At 41.2% G+C, this 17,065-nt stretch overlaps 1 protein-coding gene across 7 annotated transcripts in view; it reads left to right on the top strand.

The window, feature by feature from the left end:
• CPM (carboxypeptidase M) overlaps positions 1-17,065 on the top strand; it is a 70,991-nt gene that overhangs the window by 31,408 nt on the left and 22,518 nt on the right. For 4 of the 7 annotated variants that reach the window (XM_044941600.2, XM_025283941.3, XM_025283942.3 and 1 more), the window contains exon 3: positions 10,019-10,088. In XM_044941600.2, coding sequence (XP_044797535.2) covers positions 10,019-10,088 — 70 coding nt within the window. Of the gene's footprint in view, positions 1-10,018; positions 10,117-17,065 lie in introns of all 7 variants that reach the window. The other 3 variants (XM_044941601.2, XM_025283940.3, XM_044941603.2) reach the window with 1 other exon arrangement.

Below are 17,065 nucleotides of genomic sequence, written 5' to 3'. Positions count from 1 at the left end.
GGTTCTGTCCATCTGTTAGGGACACTGTTTACAGTTGAAATTTTTCTTTCATTGCTCTGACGCTGCATCATCTCCTAGGGCTTGTGGTGGTGGTGGTAGTCACTAAGCCGTGTCTGATTCTTTACAACCCCATGGACTGTAGCCCACCAGGCTCCTCTACCCATGGGATCCTCCAGGCAAGAATACTGGAGTAGGTTGCCCTTTCCTTCTCCAGGAGATATTCCTGACTCAGGGATCAAACCCAGGTCTCCTGCATTGCAGGTGGATTCTTTACCAACTGAACCGCCAGGGAAGTCCATAGAGCTGGTGGTAACATCCATCAATTCAACTTAAGGCCTTCAAACAAACATGTGCTCATCATGTTTCTGCCACTGTTTATAAAGTTTGTGAGGATTAAATGAGATAGAAATCCCATGTGGTATAGGTACCATCAATCCTATAACATAAAAACTAAAGCCACTCAACAAGATTAAGCAATTTACCCAATACCATATGGGTAGTAAGAGTCAAAGCTGGGGGGTTTAAACCCTGGCAATGTGATTCTAAAACCTGCACAAGGCATCGTTACATAAGGTGCCACAAGAGGGACATTGCATATCTGTCAAGAGCTCTCAGATGCTATTTGGAGGCATATGTTGTACAGAATTTCATAAATGAAATTCTGGTTTAGATGTACTTAACTGAATTATTGACCCAACTGTGAAACTTAAATCTCAGAATGGTAAAACCAGTGAGAATTTGTGGGATTTTGTTCATCCCACAAAAGCACCAATGGTCCTACTTTTAGGTCAAGTTTAGACCTTAAAGGAGCCTTATTTTGGCAACTCCGGGGTTTCTCCCATTGTTAGAAGTTCAGCGTATTTCTGTCTGAACCCTGGCTTCCTTTACTTTGAAATGAAAGCCTTTTAGGTACAAACGCAACAAGTAGGATGACTGAGAGACAAGGCCTTTGTTCTTCTAAGCAGCTTATGAGAAAACTAGTAAAGAAATTGCCATTATTCCTTGCCACTGAAGGATGAGTTCTTATGGTAGCAATAAATAGGCAATTAGGATGAGCAGGCCTCCAACGAACTGGGGTTTGAGGGAGGGAGCATGGAGGAAGGGCTCAAATGGATCTGAATTGACCTCATTGTAAAACACAGCTGTGTGACACCCCCAGGAATGGATAAGAAGTAAAGCCACCAACTGGGAAGAAAGAACCAAAACACTAACACTGAACCAGAATGCCCCTGGAAAACCTTAAAAGAGAACCCACCAACGGACAATAAATGTAGAGCCAGCTATAATGATTGACCTTTTAAAATAGCGTTTTTTAAAAATCTCAAGTACTTGTTTGTACTTTAAGATGATATTTAATTTGGCTGTTAAAACTGAGCCATTCTTCAAAACGAAGATTTGATTTTGTTTGACCTCTCCCCTAAGGGACCAAAAGCGGAAGTTCGCAGCTTTTTATAGTATGAGGCCTCTAGAGATTTTCACTTTGGGGATTTAAAACAAGTTTCCTGTCTCTCTATGAAAAAAGACTAGAAGGGAACATAAAAAAAATTAGGGCGGCTGGGACATGAGAATTATGGCTAGCTTTTAAAACTTAATTTAAAAAAAAATTCTCTTAATTTTATAGCTTAAAATTAAAAATTTTTAGAGGAAGTGCAACAGATTTATCAGCTTCTGACCTGGGAATCGAGTGGGAGGAATAGAGAAGGTAGAGTTGAAAGAGGAGGAAGGCAGAGGAATTTCCTGCCATCTTGTTTGGGTTGATGGTTGGTGATTAATGAGACAAACACTCAGCTTCTCTGGGAATCGTGACTAGTCTTGAATCAAAAAAAAGGAAGAAAGGAAAATGTCTTCCAATTCAGTACATCTTCAGGTTTTTCCTTTTCTCTTTTCAATTGAAAAAGATAATGTCCCCAAGCAATCAGAAGAATTTCTGATTTAGAAATTGAAACCCCCAAACTTCCCTACTGACTTGTTCAGGAAGCAATAAATGAAACTAACATCTCCATTTCTCAGGTGTCGTTTCACGGCATTAGTGCCACGGGGACAAATCAGTAAGCAAATGAAATCCCATCTCCCCATGATGACGGAAGAATCTAATCGGAAGCCAGATATTTTGTTTGGATCTCAGCAGTCTCTTGTATGGAAATATCCCCAAGAAGGTCTGAAAACCCTGGGATTGATCTAGAAATTGGAGCTTTTTCAAAGCCCACCCCAGATAGTTCTTCGTAGACTAGCTGTAAGCCTTTTCTTCAGTCCTGGACCCTGGCTCCAACTGAACTTATTTGATCATTTTTCCAGCCATCCATTCATTTAGCAAGCATTTATTGGCCACCTACTACATCTGTGCCAGGCATGACACCAGCTACTGCAAGCACAGAGGTGACAATCCTTGCCTGCAGGAAAACCTGTGGCTTTAGTGTTAGGAGAGGGGTTGCAGAAGCATGTGGGAGAAGTTCAAAAGAGAGCAACTCAGGCTGGTAAAATATAGGATCAAGGAATAAGGGTAAGAAAGGTGATGGATGGGAGGGGGCTTTTGGTTGAGCCTTGGAAAGGCAAGAGGAAGCTGGCCACTTTGATAAGGTAGATAGAGGACTATCCATGCGGGAGCAAGAGCGTACATTTATAGACATCAAGGCTGATGGTAGCTCCCATTAGAATCACACATGATTAAATTAAGACTGCCTGGATCCCAGTGTAAGGAATTGTGGTAGGAGGCTAGAGGCAGCAAGGCCACAATCCATGAGAGGCCGCTTGCCATGCTGAGGGGCTTGGATTGTACTTTGATGTCATGGGAGAAAAAGGGACCAAAACTCGGGGTCCTAGTTAGAATTTATAACTGCCGGAGGCAAGAGGCAGCCCAGTCCCACAGCTGCTTCCAGGCAGAGCAAGGCACTTGCTCTTGTCACAGTAGCAGAAGGACCTCTAGGTCGCCCAATTTCTTTCTGCGCCGCTGAACCCCTTCTTGACAAGTTCCTCCGTTCAGGAGCAAAGTCAGGAATTCCGAGCCCGCTACACAGTAAATGGCATTAAAGCTCCAGGAGGTCATGTGGCTGACTGGGGATTGGAATCATTGCATCTTACCAAGGATGGGTTCACAGCTTTACATGTACAGAATCAGACAGACGGGGCATTCACATGGGCTGGCCAGACTTCTCAACTCAATGCAGAAGCCCCAGTGATTGCTGGGCCATTTGCCATCTTGGAAGAGTATGTATGTGAATTTTTTTTTTGTCCCAGAAAAGATCTGAGTAGAGCAGTTGAGTTTTGTCCATGTCCTTCCTCCTCTTGCTACTCACCTACCCTACTTTTTCAGCCTAGTCAGCTTAGCAGACAAACCTCTGAAGTAGATCTGTCTCGAGATTCCACAGCTTTGGGGCAGAGCCACTGAGGCTTATCAGTAATCGTTGAATAGAGAGCAGTCTGGGGACAAGCTGGTGTAGGCTAGTTTGCAGACCAGTCTGAAATTTGCACACTAAAGGAAGGAGATGATAGCTTTAACTTCTCAGACCATCCTCATAGGGTCCTTGAAAGCCCTCCTCCCATTTCCAGTTCTCCAGAGGGGAGAAAGGAAAACCTCAACACCAGAAATGGCACCTGGCAATTTATGGGCGCAGGTTCACGTTTCTTTGATCTTTTCTGTCCCTTAGGTGACTGGAACAGTGCAGCATAGTGGTTAAGAACAGAGCAGGCTCTGAATAGGCCTTCCAGCTCCGTCCTTGGTTACTATGGCTCTCAAGCTTTATGTACATTCTTAATTGAAGGATAATTGCTTTACAATGTTGTTGTAGGGCAGAAACCAACACAATACCAATCAGCCATAATTATACGTTTATCTCCTCCCTCCCCTTTCCACCCCACCCCTCTAGGTTATTATGGACTGCCAGGCCGGGCTCCCTGTGTCATATAGCAGCTTCCCACTAGCTGTTTTACACATGATAGTGTAAATATATCAATGCTACTTTCTCTATTACGTCCTACCCTCTCTGTCCCCCACCGTGTCCACAAGTCCGATCTCTGTGTCTGTGGTTCTCAGACTTTAGCGAGCATGAGGATGCCCTGGGGAGCTCATTAAGACACAGACTGCAGGTCCTCACCCCCAGGGTCTCTGACACAGTACTTAGGGGTGGAGTCTGAGAACCTGCATTTCTAACAAGTTCCCAGAGGACGTGATGATACTGGTCTTGGGACCACACGTGAGAACCATGGCCTTGTGAGCTTCCCTAGGATAGCGCCTCCACCTGTGTGAAAGGATAATCTTTGTACCTACTGCTTATGGTTGTCAGGGCCACGTGAATATATATGAAATGCTCTGAACTGTGAGTCATGGCTACCGTGCAAACATAGCCATTCTGGAGATGTTGTCCCTGTTTTGTTTGCAGTTGTTTGTGTTGTTTGTCGTAAGCCACTTAGCAGGAACTTCCTCTTCCACTTCCAGGCCCGAGGTCACGGAGACTACATGTTTAACCCGACCGAAGTTATGTGCTATTTTTCAGCTCCTCTGGGACATTATTTGAGGCCGGGCTGGCTTTGTGTGTGTAGTAATGAGAATGAGCATAAGTGAGATTGAAGGTTTGGTGTTGGAGTGTTGGCTTCTTTTTTAGGGAAGACAGGAGGAGCTCGCCAGCTTTACATCAGTCTTGCCAGTAGAGCTGTTGGTCCCACTTATGTATGAAGACACAAACTCATGCATCAAAGCAAGGTCCCCTGAGCTCTGACTTAGGTCAAAGGGTAATTGTAAGGACACAAAGAGAAATATTCTAGTCTGGGAAACAACTGATCCATCACCCTGGAGGCTGGTGCCTCATGGGTTGGACCTTGCGTATCACCAGCCTTGTCCTCACTGCCGGTCTGCTCCTGGGGCCAGGCCACCCACACAGGGATTCCACTTCTCTCTGGGTGTGTGTCCAGAGAGTAGAGACACACTTGGAGTAGAGAGAGTCTAATGGGGTCGTTACGTCAACTCCTAGTATGGACCATCCCTGTAGGGCAGCCCTAAGTTCAGGTGTATTGCTATGGCTCACTGGTCATAGACAATTTGTTCCAGGGACAAATTATGGCAGTGTGATGCTGAAAGAGCTGCTGGGGAACTATGCCCCCAGAGTGGGATTGGCCCTGACCTACCTGTTACTTGCAGGAAGAGCCTGGAGTCATCAGAAGAACACAGATACTGGAATCAGACAGACCTGGGTTTGAATCCTGGTTCTACCACTTGTATCAATGAATTGTGGGTATCACCCACCACACAGAGGTGTTGTAAAGATCAAGTATTATAAAGTGTAAAGATCAGGTATTATAAAGCTCAGCACACAGTATATGAACTTAATAAACAATAAGATTTAGTGTTTTATTTTTAAAAACTAGAAAGATGGAAAAGTGAAAACAAAGTCTTGGTTTTATAACCCTATCACTTAGCCCATTTTTACTGACAGTGTGCTATTTTCAATTCTTATAGGGACTCATCAATTATTTCATTTAAGGCTTTATATGCTTTGGAGCTGTTTTGTTCCATGGTATTTTGTTAGTGAATAGTCTGTTTTACATGGTTGTAATTATATAATTTTGTACTCTGATTTCTTTGCCATGGTAAAATATTTTACATTAAAAATTCTGTACATAATTTAAGTGGACATGCTGTAATTTACATAAATTACTTATATTTGGACACCTAACCATGGAGCATTGTTGAATGAATGATACTACATTTGTGTAATAAAATATCAAACAGCCATTTTATTTTATTATTTTTTAAATTTAAATTTATTTATTTTGGACGCTGTGGGAGAGGGAGAGAGTGAGATGATTTGGAAGAATGGCACTGAAACATGCTTAATATCATATAAGAAACAAATCGCCAGTCCAGGTTTGATGCAGGATACAGGATGCTTGGGGCTGGTGCACTGGGATGACCCAGAGGGATGGTATGGGGAGGGAGATGGGAGCGGGGTTCAGGATGGGGAACATGTGTACACCCATGGCGGATTCATGTTGATGTATGTCAAACAGCCATTTTAAAAGGTGTAGTCAAAGTATATTTGTTAATATAGAAACATGTTCATGATTGTATGTAAAATGAGATGATTTTACCACCCAAATCTATCTGGACATTCACTGCCTCAATCTGAGCAGCTTTCAAACTTTAATGAGCCTCAGAATCACCAAAGGAGCCTGTTAAGTGCAGGTTGGGGACCCTCCCCCTGGAGTGTGATTTAGGAGATGGGGCTCAGGGATTGGCGCTTTTCCAAGGATCCAGTGATTCTGGTAGGGGAATAACACTCCTTCAGTTTCTCCCTGTTGACACTGTACTTTGTTTTTCAAGCTTCTCCTCCTACTTTCTCCTGAATGCCTAGAGTGTTCTGTTTCTTTGCCTTGCGGATCTTTGTGAAGCCTTTTGAATGGTAACACTTTTCTGGTCCTACAAGCAAACCCAGTTAGGTGCCCAGTTGGGCACCATGTCACATCCCTGGGCTTGGAGTCAAACCTGGAGAGGGTTCCTGGACATAGATACTGACAATTTTACTCTGTAGTGGAGAGAAAGTGGCTGAGCATTTCAGAGCTCTTGAGCACACCTAGTGCTCGAGTTCAAAGTTCAAAGTAGGTGCTCAAAGTTCAAAGCAGGAACTTGGAGTGATAAAGGCAGCCTGTCCAACCTTGATAGAAAAAAAAAAAATCTTGTTTAAATTAGCCTCACCTTGGCAATCAGGCTGTGAAAAGTCAATAGTCTGTCCTTTGTGCATTTACTCTAGTCTAAGCCAGAGATAACCCGTGTTTATTGGAGAGGCAGGTTAAAACTTTCAAGAGGCTTAGCTTTCCAAAAGCATTGGGTGAATATCTTCAGGTTTATGGGTTGTTTTCATCCTCAGGCTTGGTGCCATGGAGGGTTATTCAAGGTAAGTTTCTCATTTTGCTGCTCACTTAGGAACCATTCATGCTAAAATTGAGATTGAGTTACTACCAATATTTCTTCATTTAGATTTTATTGGTTTGATTTCCCAACTTCCTTGAACCAAAGTATACACACACACACACACACACACACCTTTTTTTTTTTTTGGCTGTGCTGGGTCCTTGTCACTGCATGTGGTTTTCTCTCGTCTCAGTGTGTGGGCTTCTCGTTGCCCTGGCTTCTCTTGTTGCGGAGCAGCAGCTCTAGGGTGAGTGGCCTTCAGTAATTTTTGGCACACGGGATCTAGGGTGCAGGCTTAGTAGTTGTGGCGCTACGTGTTTGGTTGCTCTGCAGCATGTGGAATCTTCCCAAACCAGGGATCAAACCGGTGTTCTCTGCATTGCAAGGCAGATTCTTAACCTCTGGACCACCAGGGAAGCCCTCAAATAATATTGAATACCTATGTCAAGTCAGGTTTTTCTTGTCTTACACTATCCTTTATATTACAGGTCAGCTTTGCAAATGCAGAGTTAGAAAACAATTGAGAAACATTATGTCAAGATGATGGGCTTCCCTGGTGGTTCAGTGGTAAAGAACCCACCTGCCAATGCAGGAGACATGGGTTTGATCCCTGGGTTGGAAAGATTCCTTAGAGAAGGAAATGGCAACCCATTCCAGTATTCTTGCCTGGGAAATCCCATGGACAGAGGAGCCCGATGGGGTATAGTCCATGGGGTAGCAAAAGAGTCAGACACGACTTAGCACCTATAAACAACAATGTCAAGATGATACTGAATTTTTTTCCTTGCTCGTGAGGGGACCAGACCATCAGTTCAGTTCAGTCGTGTCCAACTCTTTGCAACCCCATGAATCGCAGCACACCAGGCCTCCCTGTCCATCACCAACTCCCGGAGTTCACTCAGACTCACGTCCATCGAGTCAGTGATGCCATCCAGCCATCTCATCCTCTGTTGTCCCCTTCTCCTCCTGCCCCCAATCCCTCCCAACATCAGAGTCTTTTCCAATGAGTCAACTCTTCGCATGAGGTGGTCAAAGTACTGGAGTTTCAGCTTTAGCATCATTCCTTCCAAAGAAATCCCAGGGCTGATCTCCTTTAGAATGGACTGGTTGGATCTCCTTGCAGAGACCAGACCATATTCTATACAAATCTGTGGTTATTCTAGCCTTGAAAGCATTAATAGCTACAGAAAAGAATCCCCCAGAAGGAAACCTAAAGAGCCAAGTTTAATAGAAAAAAGCTCTTATTTGCTTCACATGAAAAATGGTAACATGCTAAATTTGAAGCCCTAAGTGATCTGAGAATTGGTAATATGGGGGAATCAAAGATTCTGGTTAATAAAGTGGTTCTGGTGGGAAACCACCAAATGGACTTTACTGATACTTGTCCACATGGCTAACTTGGAGTGACTGTTCAGAACCCTGGTCAGAAATCAACTCTAAAACCCTATGTCTGTAAAGTTTTATGTGATCCCACTCCTTGGAAAAGTTTCTTCCTTTATTCTACAGACACACCAGTACCTTATACACACTCTGTGATCATATATGTCACAGTCCAGTGTAATGATGTTCTTGCATGCTGTTCTTCTCTAGATCAGAGACTCACTGGGTGTAGAGAGCATACCTATCTGTAGGATTAAATGCCTGAATATAATAGTGCTAAATAAATGGATGTGAATTAATGACCTGAGTAGTCTGCACTGAACAAGTGGCATCAGTCAGATAAGCTGCCCTTTGGGGATGTTTTTTGACAATTTCTGCAATTACTAAATTTAAAGCATTACCCTGTCAAGATGAATCGTCCTACAATTGTTATAATAAATTAAGAATTAATGGTGGAAAAGACAAGTCCAGTATCTGCTTCTCCCTGAGTTCTTTATGGCAAGAGAGTATTCCCCCACCTATGGGATCCCCAGATTAAAGGAACTACACTAGAAATTCTGCAGAAACAGGCTCCACATTAGCCCACAGACTGCTGTTAAATTCCTTTCCTGGCTTCTTGAATTCCACAGAAGGTTTAGCTATTACAGATATGTGAACTTTGTATCTAGGTGCTAGATATCAAATATACATTTCCCCAATCTCTAGTTTTAAAGTGTATTTAAAAAAAAAAAAAAGAATGTGATTTTAGAATCGAAAGAAACCTCTTCATTTTGCTGATTAGTACACCAAGCTTCTTGAGTGACAGGCTGTTTTCATTAGTGTTAAGAGCTCTAGAATTGAGTCATATAGGCCAGAATTCAGGTCTTGGTTCTGGGGCTCAAATCACAGCCTCTTACTAGCTGTGTGATCATAAGCAGTTTATTTAATATTTTTTGAAGGTCAGTGTTTTCATTTTGTAAAGTCTGGTTAAAAATCTATCTCACTGGCTCAGGACAAGGGATTGCCTGAGTTAATATGAACCAAAGATGCAATGGTAACATCTGCCCAGAGCGAATCTTCAACGATGTTTAGCCTCTGTCCAAATCTCACCATCCCTGGCAGAGTTAGGATTTACAAGTTTTCCTTGAGGCGTTGTCAGCATTGTTTGTGGTTCCCAGCTTACACGACAGGTCGGTGCTCATCAAGGACACTCACTGCTGAGAGGCTTTGTTACATGATCGTTTGAATACAAGACTCAGGATTTGCTGTAAAAATAGTCTCCCTTCTGAGTTTCATGTTTTCTTGCTGTTGGTTTTGGAGTTATGGCTCCCTCCCAGTCAACTATCAATTATTATTTCCGTGTTATTGTGTGAATTAGCAAGATCACTTGTATAAGGCACCAGGACCTCAGAGCACACTTTTTGGAAAAATAATTTTGGAAAAATCAGATCTATGTAACCTACTAAGTCTACTAAACATTTTGGAAGAATAAGATCTATGTAACCTACTAAGCCTTAAATTTTTAAAAGTCACATTCTAGAATAAGAAGTTAAATATTTCTGCTGATTGAAAGGATTTTGGCTGGCAGTAAATTAAAAGCGTTCCAGGCACAGAGGTGTTAGTTGCATGAACTGAGATGGTCATGAAACATTCATCAGGTGGAAGAAGTAGCATCATTGTTCACTATTCTCATTCTGCCACAGTTTATTCATCATTTCAAAAGGCTACTCATTTTTCTGTACTTTCTCCCCCGTAAAGGCAGAAACCTGTGGGTTCTCGTCGTGGGACGCTCTCCAAAGGAACACAGGATCGGGATTCCGGAATTCAAGTACGTGGCAAATATGCATGGAGATGAGGTATGTATGTGGTTTGAATGTGTATCTGACGTGTCACCAAAGGACCTCCCCTCAGGTCTCTTGCACTCTGTGTAAATGCAGAGGAAGCAGCCGACATTGCAGCCAAGAATCTGGAAGGGCCTTCCTGTAAGGCCTTCTGAGAGACTGAAGGAGCCATGATCCAAAACCACCACAGCCGCTTGGCTGCTTACCCAGGGCCCTGTGCAGGTAACGGGGCTCGTGTCTTGTTTGGGGGCTGGAAGAACGACAGCTGTCCAAGTCCCTGAACGCCTCCTGGGTTGGTTTTCCCTACCTCCTGCTCAGCATCGAGTGACCCAGCAGAAGAGTGATATATTTGAACTAAGAAGGTCCCAACTGGCGATCCAGCCTCCTCCTAGCTGACTTTTTTAATGCTTTTGTCACTTTCTCTTAATCCAAAACTTAGCATTTTTGATGCTTAAGTTTAGACCATCAAGCTTAGGGCTCTGTCATCCTCACCATTCCACAAACCCTGAAATTCCATCATAACATTTTGCTCTTTTCCAGCTTATCAGATATCAACTCTATTTTGTTTCATTTATGTTATTTATCTTATAATTTGCAAAATAGCCTTTTACGACTCCTGGCTGCCCAACCATTCTAGCCAGGCATTTGAAGATGTTCCCCAAAATTTCTCACCTTACTTCCTTAGAGTATGTTTTTGTATGTATACTTTTATATATATTTTAGTATATACGTTTGTATATGTATTTTATGTACAATAAAATATATTTTAGTATATATTTATACATACTTTTGATATATATTTTAGTATATACTTCCTCAGCTCTCATATTTTTGAGACTATGACAGCTGCAGAATTTTCTGTTTCCCAGGACCCCACACAACTGGGCGATCCAGTGGAAGGGAAAGATAGTCTCCAGTCTTGACAGTAAAGAAAATTGACATAGGGTCTGTGTCACACCTTATCAAACACACTTAACTTTAGGGAATGTCAGAGAAAATGCATAATCCTGTGAGCACGACCTGCTGACTTGTTACAACACTTCCAGATCTGCAGTAGTGTGGCAGCACCCACTGCTCAAATGCTGCGCTTCCTGTTCCGACTCAACCCTCCCCAGACCCAGGCTTTATAGGAACAGGCTCCACCCTGCGTGACACACGCGCAACTCGGCCTTTCCTGTCCAGACACGCTGCTCAACCATCCTGATCAGCGAGGGGACTTCTTGTCACTGGAGCTCAAATGCAAACGTTTGCCTCTGAGAAAGTGGCTTGGCTTGTCTTTGAATCTGATTTATGGGTGGGTGGAAGTTACTTTTTTGAGCATAATAGGCTGTGCTCAAAAAGGCTTGATATTGCTGGGAGTCTGAGCAAAGTTGTTTTTAATAAAACAACTATTCAGAATAGATAGCAGCCCAGACTTCCTTTCCCTTTTGTTATCTGGTCAATTGATCGGGTCCCATGGAACCCATTTTTAATAAGAGACATGTGGCCCTCAATTGACTCCAGTAGCTTATTTATTGAATTCCTAGCATTTCGAAAGGTTGCAGTCTGCTGCTCAGAATTTAATTCTCTCAATTTAAGCTTCCAAAGAAAAGCAAGATTCCTTCCTCTTGTTCACCCCTGAATTTGCTTGTACTTTCTCAAATTTCTGACATCTTGCCTTCCAGGTAGTTAATGTATCCCGTCAAAGCGGGTCTCACTCATTTACCTTGATTCTTTGACGACTGCCAAGGACTGAGATTATGCAGGGAGGAATGTCAGTGTGTTTGGGGTGTGGAGGCCTGAAGTCCTGTCACCCTCTGTGTGTCCCAGCTGTTAACAGTGTCTGACAGCTTTGGGGGCCACTGAGAAACTTACTGTCCTGAATTTCGATCTTGTGTGCTCTGCCCTCCTGGTGCCACCAGGAGCTGGGGAAAGGGATGGCTTAACCCAGGAGCAGAAGGGTCACTTGGATTAGCTGGGTCTAACCAGCTTCTTCATCCTTCTTCTCTTAGACCTTTTGGAATTAAAGAGCATTTTCAAGGCGCACTATTAAAAAGCAGCATATATAACATTTGTGGGCAGTGGTTCTTAGCCTTCTTTGGGTGGATTCCTTGCTATTCTGGCACTAGCTTTGAATGCTGTCCTCAAGGTGCATGGATCTTCTAGGAGTTTGTGGACCTCAACACTCGGTCTCACACAATACACTACCCAGTTGTGGATTGTTGCTTCAACTTTTTTTTGCAATTGTTCTGATAATTGCGGAAACACTCATTTTCATCTATCTAGCAAGTTCCAAGTTGACTGAATTGAAGTAAACCTGGTAGAGATTTATTTTCTGCTTCCTGAGTTCTTGCCATGTTTTCTAAAAACTTTTAATTCTACCTTGGAGTGTAGTTGATTAATAATGTGTTACTTTCAGGTGTACAGCAAAGTGATTCACTTATACATGTATCTATTTTTTTCAAAGCCTTTTCCCATTTAGGTTGTTACATAGTATTGAGCAGAGTTCCCTGTGCTATACAATGGGTCCTTGTTGGTTATCTGTTTTACATATAGCACTGTGTGTATGTTAATCCCAAACTCCCTAACTATCCTTCCCCACTCTCCACCACATTCCTCCCTGGTAGCCATAAATTTGTTCTCTGTGAGTCTGTTTCTGTTTTGTAAATAATTTTATTTGTATCATGTTTTTTAGGATTCCTTTTATAAGCAATATTATACAATATTCCTCTTTCTCAGTCTGACTTACTTCACTCACTATGACAATCTGTAGGTCCATCCTGGGGTATTGCCATCTTAATGACCAGATGAATTATCAGAGAAACACTCTAGAAGCCGGTGTGCTTACCCAGCCTTTCAGGCTCTTCATTAGGGATTCTCCACACACTCACAAAAGGAAGCGAAAGCTAAATGAAAGGCTGGATAAGTCAATGGAAACACTTTTGACCACATTAAAAAAAAAAAAAAATTAGTCTCTCTAAGGTCTCATGTTCAAAGACTTAATTTTAAATGAAAAGAGACCTATACATAAAACATGAATATTTGGGACATTTATATTAAAGTTGAGAAGAATTAATTTGAATAATATGTGACATAAATTTGCTTTTACAGAGACAAGAAAATATGGTCCAAGAAAACAAAAGGACCTTGTTTAACTCTCTCCAAAATTTTATCAGTTTATCTCACCAGTTTTAAGATTATCTGACTCTTAATCAGTTCTTTATCATACCGCCAAGATTTTTATTTCACCCTATGCAGTTAAGAATTTGTGGTTTGTTTTGGAATATGGAGGCAAACAGAAGATACCTTGGTCACACATTTGTGTCCTTGAAAGAATCATGATTTTGTTTTTGTAAAAAGAACATAGGTTTTCTTTCCTTTAAAAGAACTAGAAAAATAAGAGTAAGATACTGTCACTCAGAAATAGCCATCATTATTATTTGCCAGATGCTATTCTACATATCTTTTTATTTCTGTAGTAATAGAATGAGAGGAATCAAAAGGAAATAAAATGTCATATGTGTTATCTTTAAGAAGTATGAGATTTAATAACTTTACTTGAGCTTAACAGAACTGAAGTGAAATGAAAATAACTGGTGAACTTGTTAATTTCTCAAAATAAGAAATTAATTATTTTATTAATAAGATTCTTCTGAAGTCAAAAAATTAGGAAAAGCTGAAATTATAATGATTTTATATATATATATATTTTTTTAACTTTGGATAATATCCTATGACCCATTGCTATGAAAAGTGAAGAAATTAGCACTTTGAAAACTCATCTCCGCCCCCCAGCCCCCACCCTTGCTAACTATAAACCTTAACTTTTACCTTCTATCCTATACTTACACCACTACAGTTGCTTAATTTAGTTGTATAGCTTAATCACAGCTTCTTACTCTTTGTTTTCATTTGCTTGTGGGTGGATGAATTTCATTGCCAATTCCTGTCTTGAGTTCAAGCATGCTTGAGAATGTATGATTCACAGAGTTAAGAGGAAATTTAGAATCACGTGGGGATTCCAATATGGCTCACTTCATACTTGACCTAGGACTCAGATTGGCCTCAGGTTTTTCCTGGTACATCCCTCTAAGGGCAGCATCCTGCAGTCTCAAACCAGCATTTAGAAATCTCACTTCCTCCTCCCTTTCCTTGATCTTTTTCTCCTCCCCTCCCCTTGCCAGGAAAGCCCCGCTTCAACCAACCACAAGATCCACTTGTAGAGCCTTTCACAACTTAAAATTACCAGCCCCTCCTCCTCTGGTTTTAGGGAAGGCAGTAAGGAGCTTGCAAATGTGCTTGAGCTTCCAAAACACTTTGACTCACTTGACTTTTTTAGTTATTAGTTTGTAAGGACCTTTTTCAACCTACAATTTGGACTATGAAAACAAAAATCACAGTAGTGGAAGACAGACATGAGTGGGAGAAAAAACAAATTGAAGTCAGAATGGAATTTATTTCTACTCTAAATTTATGGCTATGTATAAATATATAATTCACATATTTTAATTTGTCTTAGTTCTATTTTCAATTATTCTGTGTCCATTAGGATAACGGATTCATAAGATGTGATCTTTCTGCTTGCCAGCAAGGGGTATAGAGAGCAGCATTGTTCCTTCTTTGTCACAGCCATGAATTGCTACAATGGAGTCATAATCGAAGATTCTTTTGTTGCCCATGGCCTTCATTAATGCATTGGCAGCGCCTTATTTAACCACCTGCTGCACTGATTTCCCCTATCCTAACCCCTCAACGACATCTGATCACATGTAAGAGGTAAATATTCCTTACTTAGAAGCAGAATCTTTGAGGTCAGGGTTACAGGGGAAAATTAATGTAGGCTAATCAGATCTTTACAGAATAAGGCTGAAAATGTGAACTCCTTTTTTTTTTTTTTTTTCGAAAAAGAAAAATAGGAAATCTTTCCCTTATACAGCAAGATTTTTCACAGGCCTTCAGTTTCCCAATCATTGTTGGTACATAAGGTAATTTTAGGTGAGCAGGATCCTCTGTGACCCATCTCCCAGAATATTAGAAATAAAAGCAAAAATAAACAAATGGGATCTAATTAAAATTAAAAGCTTCTGCACAACAAAAGAAACTATAAGCAAGGTGAAAAGACAGCCTTCAGAATGGGAGAAAATAATAGCAAATGAAGCAACTGACAAACAACTAATCTCAAAAATATACAAGCAACTCCTGCAGCTCAATTCCAGAAAAATAAACGACCCAATCAAAAAATGGGCTAAAGAACTAAATAGACATTTCTCCAAAGAAGACATACAGATAGCTAACAAACACATGAAAAGATGCTCAACATCACTCATTATCAGAGAAATGCAAATCAAAACCACAATGAGGTTCCATTTCACGCCAGTCAGAATGGCTGCAATCCAAAAGTCTACAAGCAATAAATGCTGGAGAGGGTGTGGAGAAAAGGGAACCCTCTTACACTGTTGGTGGGAATGCAAACTAGTACGGCCACTATGGAGAACAGTGTGGAGATTCCTTAAAAAACTGGAAATAGAACTGCCATACGACCCAGCAATCCCACTGCTGGGCATACACACTGAGGAAACCAGAATTGAAAGAGACATGTGTACCCCAATGTTCATCGCAGCACTGTTGATAATAGCCAGGACATGGAAGCAACCTAGATGCCCATCAGCAGATGAATGGATAAGAAAGCTGTGGTACATATACACAATGGAGTATTACTCAGCCATTAAAAAGAATACATTTGAATCAGTTCTAATGAGGTGGATGAAACTGGAGCCTATTATACAGAGTGAAGTAAGCCAGAAAGAAAAACACCAATACAGTATACTAACGCATATATATGGAATTTAGAAAGATGGTAACGACAACTCTGTATGTGAGACAGCAAAAGAGACACAGATGTATAGAACAGTCTTTTGGACTCTGTGGGAGAGGGAGAGGGGGGGATGATTTGGGAGAATGGCATTAAAACATGTATAATATCATATAAGAAATGAATCGCCAGTCCAGGTTTGATGCAGGATACAGGAAGCTTGGGGCTGGTGCACTGGGATGACTCAGAGGGATGGTATGGGGAGGAAGGTGGGAGGGGGGTTCAGGATGGGGAACATGTGTACACCCGTGGCGGATGCATGTTGATGTATGGCAAAACAATACAATATTGTAAAGTTAAAAAATAAAATAATTTTTTAAAAAATTTTAGGTGAATGTGACCATATTTATTTTCATAGTTGTGCTTTTATTTTACTGTATAATGAAAAACATGAAATCTAGCAAAATGATAATTATACAAAGTTTATCATTTTTAATGTAAGTAAAAAGCAAGCCAATTTACAGAAAATGCAAACTAAATAATAGTATAGATAAAATGGAGATATGGCAAAAAGTTGTGAGGCTGATGTGCCAACGAAACATGAGACTGTGGAGATCAGAAGTACAGAGGTATGGCAAAAATTGCACAAGTGTGCAAGAGGGGAATTTGAAAATAGAAGAACTTGGAAATAGGGGAATCTGGAAATCAGAAACCTATTTAAATTATGAGCATTACCGATTTGGATTTTTCTCTGTTCAAATCTGCGTGTCTGCTGCAGGGGTTCTCCATGCGCCGTCCACCCAGACATGCAGCACAGCTCCTGTGGGGCACGTGCTCGTGAAGCTGCTCAGCTCCCATGCCTGATTTCTAGCTCTCCCTCTCGCCATCACTCCAGCAAGTATTTGGAAGACAAGCAAATTGAAAACGGGATAATAAGAAATAACCTTTACTCCACTCCAATTCATTTTTTAAAAGTAAATTATTAGATACTTTAAAAAAAATGAACTTAAAAAAACAAACTCTTAAAAAGATTTTGCAGCATACTAATGATGGCTTGCCATGTGCCTGAAGAAACGATGGTCTGACAACTGGTTTTGATTTTAAGTATCATCTGTTGTGTTTCTTGTTGGGGAATTTGTACCTTGGGGATTGTTTTCCTTGTTTTCCTCAAGT

The sequence above is a fragment of the Bubalus bubalis genome, chromosome 4, assembly GCF_019923935.1.
Source record: "Bubalus bubalis isolate 160015118507 breed Murrah chromosome 4, NDDB_SH_1, whole genome shotgun sequence".
Taxonomy (NCBI): domain Eukaryota; kingdom Metazoa; phylum Chordata; class Mammalia; order Artiodactyla; family Bovidae; genus Bubalus; species Bubalus bubalis.
Note: the sequence above shows the minus strand (reverse complement) of the source record. Positions and strands in the feature narration are given on the sequence as shown.